Consider the following 13,314-nt stretch of genomic DNA (forward strand, 5'->3'; position numbering starts at 1 on the left):
GTTTTTAAGATTCTTGTAATAATAACAGTAATAATCTATACTTACTAATACTAAAATGAATAGCCTTGATTAGTGTCTATATTTTATTAGAAAATTTTATATTTAAATTACTTCTTAAATTTTAAATTTTTTCTTCTAACATACAGTAAGTAAGTAGTAAGTTTTTACTATTTCTAGTTAATTCTTTTATTCAGTCACTTTTTTATTAATTGTATTTAACTTTTGTTATTTTATATTTATCGTTTAAAAAATTTAGAATTCCCCTATTAGTAATCATACTGATAATTTATAACTATAAGATATTTTAATATACATATTTTTATGTTTATTTTATTCTTATGATTACATTCATAGGTTATTATTTTATTTTTATAACTATCCTCACAAATCACCCACTAATTATTATTATTTTTCTTTTCATTTAAAAAAAATATGAAAAAAATCATTAAATACGGAGTGTTTATTTTTCCTTAATATGAATAAAAGAAATACCTCTCATTTGATATACATATTTTATTAGATAATTTTATCTTTAAATTACTTCTTAAACTTAAAAAAAATCTAAACTATGCTAATTTCTCATTACATTTATATTGTTAGTTTTTTGTTAATATTTTTTTATTAATTGTATTTAACTTCTGTTATTTTTTTATTTATTATTTAAAAAATTTAGAGACATATCTCTCTTCCCCTGTAGTAATAATAATAATTAAAAGTGATCATTTTAGGAGAGTCCAGTGTCCAATAGCTACTAAAACCGAGGTTGAAAGTTGAAAATAATGAGGAAGTTACATAAACGTCTTGTATTTCTGGACAATCATGTTTATTATGTGGATTTTTTAGTCCTGCATTTCACAAATCACAGACTTTTTATGTTAAGTTTTATACTGATGACTCTCCTGTTATTCCCATTTGTATTAGGCCACTAACAAGAGAAGAAATAAAAAGAACCTCTTTTTTCTCTATGGGTAATTTCAGAGCTCCAGGAATAGACGGTCTCCAAGCAGTCTTCTACAAAAGCCAATGGGACATGGCTAGCTGGTGATCAAAATTGACCTCAAAAAAGCCTATGATAGGATTAAATGGAGCTTTGCGAGGATATAGGGCTGCCAGGTTGGTTTACAGTGATGATTTGGTTTTGCATGTCTTTGGAACGATAAGGTGTTGGACCAATTTACCTCCTCTAGGGGTATTAGACAAGGCAATCCCATATCACCATATCTTATTATCTTAAGCCTTGAAAGACTTTTCCATTGGATAAATGTTGTTGTTTACCATAAGCTTTGGAAGCCAATTAAGCTTGTTCAAGGAGGTCCTTATCTCTCTCATTTCGCATTCGAAGGTGACCTACTTATTTTGGCAGAAGCAAGTATGGATCAAGTGGCTATCATTAAGCATGATCTCCGCTAGTTTTGTGATAGCTCAGGTCAAAAGGCGAGCATGAAAAAACGCAAGTCTTGTTCTCTAAAAATGTCAATTGGCATATTAGAGATCAAATCACTCAAGAGTTGGGGTATCAAAGCACTAATAATTAGCTCCTTGCTGTTGGCAATGACAGTTTTTAATTGCATTTATGAAAGACCAATTAAATTATTAAAACAGTAATTAGCAATAAATAAAGAAAATAAAATATAAAAAGATGTGTAAGAATGAGTTGGAATAAAAAGAAAACTAGGATAAAAGTTAATTCCTTGAAGCTTTATCTTGTATTTACGTCGTCATCTAACACAAAAAGTCAACGCTGTAGGGTAACCCTTCCTCCCCACATGACAACCCTTCTTTAATTTCCATGCTCAGTTTCTCATCTCAGTGTAAATATTAAAGATGAAATGATTTAAATAAAAATTGTGAAGACAAAAAAACAGTTACACAAAGTTGTAATACAAACCTTTAAATAGAAGTAGTTACTGGTATATATATTTATTTAATTACTTTATATATTGGTATAGATATTTTTAATACTAACCTTTCAAAATAGAGACCAAATAAAAAGAAACAGAGAAATCAAATATATTTTATGATTTAAAAGATAAATTATTTTTTGCAGTTTCCTTCATTTGTTAGCAAATATACAAATATAAAATATATTATATTTCTTCTTCTAAAGATTAATGATCACAATGATGACACGATAAAAATTGGTGACAATAGTCATATTAATGATGATCATGATGGGAGTGACCTGATAATTATCACGGTGATAATGATAATTGTGATCATAATGATAATGAACTATTAATTGGTTTAAGATATATTTAAACTTGATAAATTAGACATTTGATTTTATGAACAATGAATCTTGTTGAGATTTTATGAAATTTGTGATATTTTTAACCACCGCAAATCCTGTATTTTAAATTTTAAAATAAAAAAGAACACTAGGTAGGTTGAATCTCTTTCAAACCTAATTTCAAAGTAAAAAGTTCACATTATAAATTTGTAAGGACAATAATCAAACAATTTTTTATAGAACTAAAAACAAACTTTGAATATTTTATAAAAGCAAAAAATATATTTTAATATTTTTTTAATCTTGACTCTTCAATTTATTGAGAAATTTTTTTTAACTAATTCAAAATTTGACCAAAAAATAAGTAAAACCCAATTAAAAATTATTTTCGTTAAAGATCAAACTCACTTACTATCTTTCTCTTAAATTATGTAAAAACCACTATCTAATTGGGAAAGAAAGGTTTTCACTCTCGAAAATGATTATTCAAATTTATATTTTAAGATTTAATATACACTGAAACGCTCTGATTTGAATTGAGTTAAGGGAAAGAAAAAAAACGCGGATATGCCCTATACAGACACTCTTGATGTTAGACGCATGACGATATCAACCATGAAATATGGACTTACGAAGCGTTTAAACATTCTTCAGAATTGAAATGAAAATAATGCTTAAAAGCAACCCATACATATTTTACTACTTGACATATCTGGAGTTTGGATTATGAAGTGAATCCTGACGCCAGTAGAGAACTGATTGGTATCACAACTTGGCCGATACATTGAGCAGGCCGCGAGACTTTCAAAATTAGGCTCTATATATTTCTAATTGATACACGAGATCATAGTAAGAGAATCACATGAGCTCCAATATGGAAAATTAAAAACAACTTATTTGAGAATAATTTATATGACAAGAACAATTGATACAACACTATATATTGCAACAAACATCAAAATCGATCAAATGAATGTTGGCTTATAAACGATTCTTCAAGTTCTCTAAAACCTCGGTAGACATGTTCTGTTTGGTTCTGTGGAAGGGCTAACCTCCGCAATTCAGTCATATACCTGCATGTAAAATTCAATCAGATCAAAACTATAATTGGATATAAACAATATATCTATACAATGGAAGATGAGAACGGGTGCACAGGTTAAAGAATGGAAGATTCGAGAAATCAGCTAATACAACATGATGCATATCAATCAAGGAACAAATACAAAGAACTATACCTCTTTCTATTAAATTGATAGAAATTATGTCCACAATAAATGTCAAAAGGACTAGATTAATAAGATGAATACATGAAGTCAACCTGTTTGCTGCACTTGTGATCTTGTCCCGAATTCCTTGGCTAGCAATAGTACGTTCCGATGAGAATCCTCCACCTAGTATTAGGGAATGCCCAGCGGCACTGCTACCCATTCTTTGTGAATATACAGACATTGCCCACTCTCGAAGTACCACTAGAACCGATCTCAGCATACGTAATCTAACACTTGCGGATGGCAAAATAGCCCCATTTGATAACAATTGGTCATATGCATTCAATACAGGTTCAGCTGCACCCTTACAAGCAGAAACAAGGGCTCTTGCAACATCTTCATCTCCAACAGCTTCAACCCCAGAATTTAACCTCTCCTACATAAAGACATGAATTCATATCTAAGATTAAAGTAATAATTCCACCAAATCCTACCCACCAGAACTGAAAGGTGTTCTAGAGAGTACAAGGGTAGAAATAATAATACTTGAGTAGCATCTACTGTAAAAATCAATCAGTGAGTCGGAATATGTACCAGTCCAGCCTTCTCTAAGTGAAGACAAATAATGTCGAGTGGTAAAACAGCTCCATCACCAGGATAAATGCGGGGCCCGACCCTCTTTAGTACTGAGCAAGCTTCAGCAATACCCCCTCTTGATATAGCTTGATCTATAAGTCTAGCCCATGTCTCTCTGACAATGCTGCTGTCAGTATCACTGGAAAAATTGGCAAAGTACAGCATCTCCAGGCATATCTAAAGAAAAAGTAGGAAATGAAGAACTGTTAACAGGAACTCCGATAAATAAATTTCACACTATAATGACAATCTTTTCAACAAAAATACTTCAAAACCACAATGACAAAATCATCCGCAGTACAGTAGCAGATACAACATATTCAGTAATGCTTTTTTGGCTTGAAAATAGAGAAAGAATTTGACAAGAGAGAAGAGGGAAAAAAAAGGTCACAAATTCCCCACATCTAATTTTGTATCATAGGAAAGAAAAGAAATCATAAATATATTTCACAATTTGGTTTTGCTAAAATAAATAAATGGAAAAAAGGGAAGGAGGTGAACATGAATGAATAAATTTACTAGTTTACATAACATAATTGATTTGTAGAACTTCCATAAAACAGGTGGTAATGGAATTTTGAAAATTTAAATTTAATAAAATGAGTATGAGGACCTCAAATCCTTCATTTTCTTTCTTTAAAAATAATAATGCCTCCTTTTTCTTCCCTATTTCAACAAAGTGACATCTGAAAGCAAATTGCTCAGAATAATTGATAGAACACCAATAGATTGATGAATAGCATTATTGAATCGCACAAAATACAGACACTACAGCAGTAGTTGCTGTCCCAGAGACAGACTCCTACAGAGAGGAGCTTTCTGTCCAAGCTACAGGGAATTAACACACAAATCTCTCTACTACTTCATACTACACATATATCTAATACTAATAATAAATAATTGATCCTAAATTCAAGAACATCCAGCATGACAGTTATTACTACACAATATATAATATAACAATATATAACTTCTATGCTAAACAGTCAACATAATAGTTATTATGCCACATGCCCTATTCTGGAATGCACTATAAAGATGATGGGCAAGGATGTAACAATGGATCATCCTTTCCAGCCCCACCTGAATTTCAGTTGCCATCAATAATCTAGATACTAAAGCTCAAAAGACTTTGATGGATACCTGTTAGTTTTCATTATCACACTCTTAGATATTCAACTAGTTCAAAACTAACATAAAGTGAACAAGCAGAAGAGAAAAATCTAAAGCTGCACAAATCTAACCAAAAAACAAAAAACAAACAAAAAAAGAATGAAAGTACCTCCCAGAGCCCAAAGGGAACAGCATATTCATTATATAACTGGGTTATGCTCTTTACATCTGAAGCTAGCTCTTTAGCCTTCTCTCGTGTTGCATTTGCAAAATTAGCATCAGCAGTAGAACTTCCCTCAGGCACTACACCATTTTCAGCAGAATCTGGTGTGGCAGGTAAAACATCAGACCTGGAAGCCACAGACTCTAGTTCTTCTTTGATTTTTATCTGGAACCGAAGAACAGCAAGCTTCCCTTCAAGCAAATCTAGGAACCCACTGTCAATGGAACTTCGACCAGAACCTACTAACCCATCACTATTAGTTGCATTTTTGGCCTGTAGAACTGCATTACTTAGGTATTGACACCTGAATTTTACAAATTAAAAATTATTAGAAGATATCCATGCAAGCATATAAAACAAATTCAGCAATCCTACTAAATTCTAGAGAACCATGTAGAGGCCTTAAGTGGAAGAGGAGATCAACTTGATACATGTAAAGTGCAGAGTCTTGCAAGTACAGTCATGGACACGTTAGTGAACTTGAGTCATCGCAAGCACATAAGAAACAGGAGTTGTTTGAGAAAAAAAGAGATGATAAAGACAAGGAAAGTGAGAACTTGATTAACCTCAGTTCAAGAGTAGGAACTCCATCAATAGAACGCCTTTCAGCTAGTCTAAGCAACGCATGAGCTGCAAGCATATGTTGGCGTTTCAAAACATAATACCGTGCCAAAAGTTCATAGTACTTGACTTGATTAGATGACATAGGTGCTCCCGATTGTCCCACTGGAGAAATTGTGGCTGTCACAGCACGAACCTAGCAGATCCAGAAAAACAAGAGGACTAAATTTACAACGAAATATTATGAAAAGTATGGCAGGGTGTAGCGTCTGCATACAAAACATATACAGTCAAATTGTAATAGACAATATTTGTGCCTTTTGACCTAGTGAACAGTTATCCCTCAATTAGTTACTGGGGAGAAAGAGATAATAAACAACCTCGTGTAGAGAATTACGACCGGCACTTTGCAAAAATGGCAACAGGTCAGGACCCCCATACTCTAGCAATTCATTCTCGAGACCTAAATCAATCATAGCCTGGTAAAGATACTCGTGGAAAATTCTGTCAGGTGATTGGACACCCAGCTGAACAATTTGACATATATATTTTTTCCGAGAGGCTGGATCAAGAGCAGATTGTGAAGCAGTTGATCTAATAGGAGTCCCAAATTCTCTCTGTAAGGTGTCACCTTTCAGAGACCGCAAAGCACCGATAATTATTTCATAACACTGCCCCCGCTGAGCAAGTGCTTGCTCTCTGACAGTTGCATCAATTTCATCATTATAAGCATCGCCTGCAGGGTCAATAGCCTGTGCCTTTTGTAGTGGTAAGCGCACAACAGCTTCATAAAATCTGCAGTGGGAAAGAGCTTTTGACTTTCAGATTGAAGGCTTAAAATCATAGGCCATGAAAATAGATGATGCTCGTCATGAAAATGGAGGAGAGCAACAAAGGAAAAAAAGGTGTACCTTAAATCCTCAAAACGTTTGCAAACAGTTCGTAGGTCCACAGACTCTGGAACTTTACTTAAGGAATTAAATGCTTCCCTTGCAAGATTCTCCTTGTCCTTAGCATCTATAGTCATAGCAGCTCTCTCTAGGGCTTCCACGGCTAAAAAGAATTTGTAATCAGACTCCTTATAGTAGCTTGGACAACCATCTCTCAATCTCCTACTAATGTCATCTACAGTGCCCCTGCCATCAGGACCAGTATAATACTGGAGCAGAGTATTGTTCAGGAAACTAATTATTATAGAAGATACAAAACTTTATGAAAGAAAAAAAAGAAGAAAACTCCATTAATGCATAAACTTTTTGTAGATCAAATCTCCTTCATGGCTTCCTAAACAGGGATTTACCTCCATGAGAACAGATATAAGTCTTGTAGCAAGATGGTCACCCTCCTCAGAACAAACTAGTTGATGAAATGTCAACTGAACTAATGCTTGTTGAAGGTTAGAATCAAATCCCTGAATCAATCGAGTCACGTGATGCTGTGAAAGAAGTTGAAGCAAAAATAGGGCTTCACCAGATCTAAGGAGCAACTGCCTAATGCACTCCATTGCCCTCACCTGTGGCACAACAAACCCAAGTGAGAAGAAACTAAACCAATTACTTACAAAACATGCCACATATGCAAACATTTAAAAATGTAGGCTCACCTCCATGGCAGCTAATTCAGCAGGACTATATGGCAACCTTTGCCGTTTATTAGATGTTCTGCCACCATTGGACTCCATATTTCTGGAATACGCACCAAATAAGTTTCTTACCATGTTTCGATCCCCGGCTCCTAATGCCGAACCATTACCATACAGAATGGAACCACTCAGATCTCCTAAACCTGCTACACAGCCATAAAGTCCCCTCCTCTGGTTCCTTCTAGATCTTAAGAATTTCTCCAAAGATCGGAGTTTCTGTTCAAGGACTTGCATAGCCCCAACAGAGAGTCTGCACACAACTACTCCATTTTCAGATAGAGTGCCTGAAGGGCCTAAACTTCCCTTTACAACCATTACAGGAAGTTCCCACAGAGGAAAAAGTAATCTAGATGAACACAAACAGAGCCCTTCATGTGCACCTGAAAATACAGGCTCAGCCTCCTGAACAACCTGGCCCATGCTAAATCCACCAGCAGCACTTCTTGTGTTTGATAATGCATTACTACCTTCAAGTTGTGGCATGCCAACAACTCTTGGGTCCTCAAAAGCTTCAGCTGCCTTCTCAGCAATAACATTGCTGATAAGGTTTTCAGAATGCACTATTCTTGCAGCTAACATTAGACACATTGCAGCTGCCTCACCTGCACCAAAACGATTGAAGAAATCTTCTAAAACTGATCGTGGAGAGTTGGATTCCAATAGCCGCCTTATAATGTCCAGTGGCCTGTTAAAAACAATTTCCATCATGCCCATGGTGCTGAAGACGACAATCCTTCTTCTTGGTAGTATATGTTGGGTTGCAAGATCCCCTCTTGCCCAGAGTTTGCCAGACACCCTTTCACATGATTCCATAGAGCTCTCATAACCACCAAACTCAATTTCCGAATATAGAGACTGCACAGTAGCTGCGGTATCTGGCAAAGGTAAAACATCTGCCACAGAAAGCATTCGTCCTTCAACTGGTAAAGAAGATACCGACTCCCTTAATGCCCGGGAACTTCTCGTACTTGTTCCTAGATTACCCGACGGTGATGATTGTGAGCTTGAATCCCTGTTCAAAACAAGGAGTGAAGACATGGTCGAAGGTGATGCATCAGAAAGGATAAGAGTTCCAGCAGAATAATAAGCTGCCTCAACTTTCAGGGAGAGATCCTCATTCGGAGGTCTACCAGCAAGAGCCATGGCTCCAAAGGTGAGACCACCACTAACACCCCAAGGAGGAGCAGGCCTTGTAGTGACAACCTTTAAACAGCTAGGCTTGTGGTGGTTGGTGTTGAACCCAGTCAAGCTTCCACTAGAAGGAGAGGTAGATAGGTACATCCTTCTGCCATCTGATAAAACAGCAACAAGATGTAGCCACTTGGATTCAAGTGTAGATAAAGGTGAGATGCAAACAATAGATGGCTTTGGAGATCGACTAGAGACTCTTGACCCTGTCGATTGTCTAGCTCCATAATGTGCATCCCTCTGATTGACAAGATTCCTTTCTTCAGCTACTTTCTTTAAGGGGCCATCACCGTTTGGTCCTAGAACATAAACTTGAAGCTTCATCTCTTCCGTTCGTGCATACAATATTTGTCTCTCGTTGTCAAAAACCATTTCAACAATGGGGTCAACAGCTCCAAAACTGAATACATTTGGTATAACCCATCTGCAAATAACAGCTAATATTAAATTACTAAGAAATTAGCAAAGGAATGTTTAGCTACAAAAAAATCAGGTAACTTTATATACCATAACAATTCTACAATTAAAAAAATTAATTTGCAATCAAGCATGACAGTTAACGACTAGTATATCTAAAACAATTAAGAAAACAAAATGTACCTTGAAATTACACTTCCCAAACCAGCAGTGATGCAGATTTTTCTGCACCGTTTTTGCCATCCAGAACCAGTTGAATAAAGAATCTCATATATGTGGCCATCCCGACCAGCAAGGAAAATGCGGCCCTTATTAGTACATGCCACACAAGTCATTGTAACCCCATCAGATGGTATTGTATGCTCTGGCAATGGCTGCAATGTAACTTCTGCAAATGGATCTGAACCATCTGCTCCTCCAGAGCAGCATACTCCTACTAAAATTAACTGATAAAAAGGACAAGGTAAGAAACAATACTGCTCCCACATGGGGTTCTGGAAAGAACATACTGCAAATCATTCATTGGAAACTTGTCATACAAAACCCTTTTATTGATGAACAAAAAATATCTTATAGCATGTCACAGAAAACTTAGCAGCATATATTGAATATTGAATATATAACTAACAAAACCACCACACTAAAGTATATGGATCTTTTATGTTTCCTATCAGGTGATTTTTCTTCTCCCTTTTATCTTATGAATTAAAGAATAGTATATAAAAAACCCTATTGACTGAGCCAAAATTACAAAATCTCCAACTTCTTAGTAACATGAACTGGAATAGAAATGAAGGGATAAATAATTCAGAAAGCTAACCAAACTACTTATTATCATCATCAATACCAAAGTTTAGGGAAAGCAGCTACTTTTTGCCCAATCAGCGGGCAATCAACAAGCCAAGAAGATACTATTCAACTGTCCACATAGAGAGAACCAGATAAAATCAAGTTGAAAAAGTTGATCAACAATTAAGAAATGTTCAATTAAAACATTCAAGAAAGAAATAAGATGTTGTACTTCGAGGAAGAAAAACCGAGGAACAGTATTCAAAAGGAAAACCAACACACGAGATGTTGCTCAAGGTAAAAATAAGCAATTTAACGCATAACAAAAAGAATTAGTTCATAAATACAATATTCAAGTACACAAGTCGTTGGAGAATCTCTAAAACATAAAATGGTTAATACCTCAACAGGTGTCGCTAAAACTAAAAGATATTGAATAGCTTCAACAAAAACTCCAGGTTTTGATTTTGCAAGACCAACTGCACAAATAGCTTGCTCTTCCCCACTAAATTCAGGACATTGGCCATCCCTGTGGAAGCAGCAATGTTAGGTTAGAAGTACTGTAGCAAATGTAAATATGAGTTCCACCAAATAGCTCTAAAGGTTTTTAATTAGAGCACGGCAACAGTTGAAACAACATTTAGCCCCCTTAGATTATTCCTTACCAATTTATTGTAGATTAACAATTAAACAGACAAAATAATTATAGAACAGAAATTGTAGTTCAAAAAACGAGAGTTCAAACAGAAACTTAAAGAAATTAAATGCATAGAAAGCTTATCTTCAAACGTCTAGCACCCTTAAACCTTTTCTAACAGCTTAGTCAAAAACATTGTCCCAGTAACATTCACACACCTATTAGGCTATTACTGAAACTAGAAGCAGAAACTATTGCAAAGGACCAGCAAATAACACCTAATAAGAATTCATGCAATAGTCTGTGAGGGCTCATGCCACAAATGTAAAGCATTTAAAAGGTGAAAGAAAAAAAAGGGGGAAATAATATTTTTTTTTAATTTTTTCATAAGGTCAGGGAGAGAGTAGATCACTAATAAATATGAAGTCCTTTCATTGCTTGAATGTCTACCAAATAAAAAATGCAGAAGGCAACTCCATCCAAAAGAAAAGAAGGAAAGACAACTTTCATTCAAAAAATGAGTACGGGAAATGTCTAATTACTCGTCATCATAAAACTTACCACTTATCAAAACGCCAAAGAAACAATGAATTGTCCACAGACGCCCACGCCCTTCGTATTTCAGGAAATATTCCACAAAAAGCAGTTCCTTCCCCACCAGCTGCATTGTATCTTTCAATGAGCACGGGAGGCAACTCCCAGGTATTCACCACCTCAACTAAAGGGGGCCACTGAAACAGCATTAAATAATGCAATTAGTTGGAGAGAGTAAAACTGAACTACAACCTCATTAAATATGCTAACAGACACACCCATGGTTTTAAGAAACGGTCCGCAACCGCAATGTTGTTAAATGGCAGCGCCATGACCATCATGGCGGAATGGCGTGACAGATTTTTTGCCAACCGCCATAGGCAATTTGTGAAGGGAGGCCGACTATGGTTGTGCCATAGGCCGCAATGGCATGTTTATATGGTGGAATTTTGGCTTTCTGCCATTGATGACACTGTGCGACTGTGATTTTGACTGCAAAGTCAAGGTTTTTCAAGTGTCCGCAACAGCAATTGTGGCCACATTTGCCCGCAGTTTCCTACAATATCAAGAAACGCAACAAAAACACTACCGCAATTTAAAACCTTGGACACACCCTATATCTAGAATCCATATTGTCGTTTTGATATTTCCCTCCTCCATAATATCTCCAAATATCAATTAGCCATTCTATTTTAAAATCAATTAGCCATTTCCTTTTCCCCAATTTCCCGCAGGTGTCCTTTGTAGGAGGCATTTGGCACTAAATGTAAGTGCCTCTCCCACGTGTTTGAAGTTTGAACTTTCCCAAACAAATATGACTTCTCGTGTGAAGTGAAAATAAAATTTAGCACAATTTTACGCTAATAAATGTGGAATTTAGTTTTCCCCATCCCAAACATTCATTCGGGGCACGCACACCATAGGGATCCCTATGCCGAATAACTAAAAGTTAGCACACATACGGGAGAAGCGGGTTTTAATTGTTCTCGGGCGCTAAATGTAAGCGCCTCTCCCTCATTGTTTGTATTAATCAAGCGGATTTTTAATTTAAAAAAAAAAACTAGGAACTGTTTGTGAAAAGTGTAATCAAACGAGCCCTAAAACTGCAATTATGGAGCGTGGATAGTTGAACACAACAAGAACAATAACAAATCGAAACCCTTAGATTTTGAGGTGATACCTCTCGGGGGTGAGTGGAATAAGGGTGGCTAGCGTATCTGGAAGCTTCTAGAGCTTCTTCGAGGTCGAGCTGAGACGAAACTTCACGACCAATGCGATCGCTGATAACAAGGCCCGCATTCGTGACATCGCGCATCACAATCTCGTCTTCCCACGACATTCCGGAATGAAATTGAAGCCCTCTTTCTCCTTCGTTCCCGGCTTTCCCGATAAACAAACGCAAAATAATGCAAATTGAAATTGGCGGAAGAGAAGGGGGAAAGGAATGGAGAGAAGGAAACTGAAAACTGAGAAGTGTGAGAACAGATGGCAATGTAGGGTTTTGGGGAGGCTTTCGTAAATTGATAGTGGCGGGCAAACACTTTCGTTTTCCGACCACTACAAAATAAATAATTATGGGTTTAGTTAATTATTTACTCAGTACGGTCAAAACTCGTTTCTTAAATCTATATCAATAACATCCATAATCCAAAACCAAGGCCATTTAGATTCTTATAAGTCTCCACTTTGTTGATTTTATTTTTAAATATGTTTGTATATTTAAAACAAAAATAATAACATATGTACAAATGGAAAATAAAAAAGAATGAAAATTTTCTTATTTGATCTCCATTTTTATCGAATTAATTCTGTGATTTTTTCTCGATTCTTGCACTCTTTCACCTACAAAGTTATTTAATTCTAACTCTTAGATCATTAAGAGATGTTAACTCTAACTCCAGAACTAGATCTCGTCACAACGAAATTGAAAGCATGGGCGGTGGTCGGATGAATCCGAGTAAGGAGAACTAGCCAAGCTTCTCAACAAGCGAAGGAACACCTAACCATCTGTGAGATCGAAGACTTCAAGAGGCTCCTCAGTCCTCTTTAACACCACTCTTTCAAAGTCTCGTTTGATGAAATGAAGCTTTCAATCCTCTTAGTGAGAATCTGAGTTCCGCTTTAAGCCCGACA

The 13,314-nt window shown here is 35.9% G+C and overlaps 1 protein-coding gene across 1 annotated transcript; it reads right to left on the minus strand.

Annotated features, from left to right (window-relative positions):
• Nucleotides 1-3,032: 3,032 nt before the first annotated feature.
• Nucleotides 3,033-12,742, minus strand: LOC100798527 (nuclear pore complex protein NUP155). Its single transcript, XM_003525182.5, has 13 exons — nt 12,362-12,742; nt 11,209-11,378; nt 10,413-10,539; nt 9,405-9,667; nt 7,578-9,228; nt 7,275-7,487; nt 6,886-7,133; nt 6,355-6,769; nt 5,980-6,170; nt 5,360-5,717; nt 4,036-4,254; nt 3,552-3,877; nt 3,033-3,303 (listed from the first exon to the last, which is right to left on the minus strand). The coding sequence occupies exons 1-13, from the start codon at nt 12,518-12,520 to the stop codon at nt 3,186-3,188; spliced, it is 4,458 nt and encodes a 1,485-aa protein (XP_003525230.1). The 5' UTR covers nt 12,521-12,742; the 3' UTR covers nt 3,033-3,185.
• Between the last annotated feature and the right edge of the window lie 572 nt (nt 12,743-13,314).

Source organism: Glycine max, chromosome 5 (genome assembly GCF_000004515.6).
Source record: "Glycine max cultivar Williams 82 chromosome 5, Glycine_max_v4.0, whole genome shotgun sequence".
Lineage (NCBI taxonomy): Eukaryota > Viridiplantae > Streptophyta > Magnoliopsida > Fabales > Fabaceae > Glycine > Glycine max.

Coding starts and splice junctions, on each gene's coding strand:
- LOC100798527 (XM_003525182.5), bottom strand. CDS start 12,520: ATGTCGTGGGAAGACGAGATTGTGATGCGCGATGTCACGAATGCGGGC. Junction 7,134..7,274: donor TTATATCTGTTCTCATGGAG/GTAAATCCCTGT, acceptor ACTCTGCTCCAG/TATTATACTGGTCCTGATGG. Junction 5,718..5,979: donor GTTCCTACTCTTGAACTGAG/GTTAATCAAGTT, acceptor TGTAAAATTCAG/GTGTCAATACCTAAGTAATG.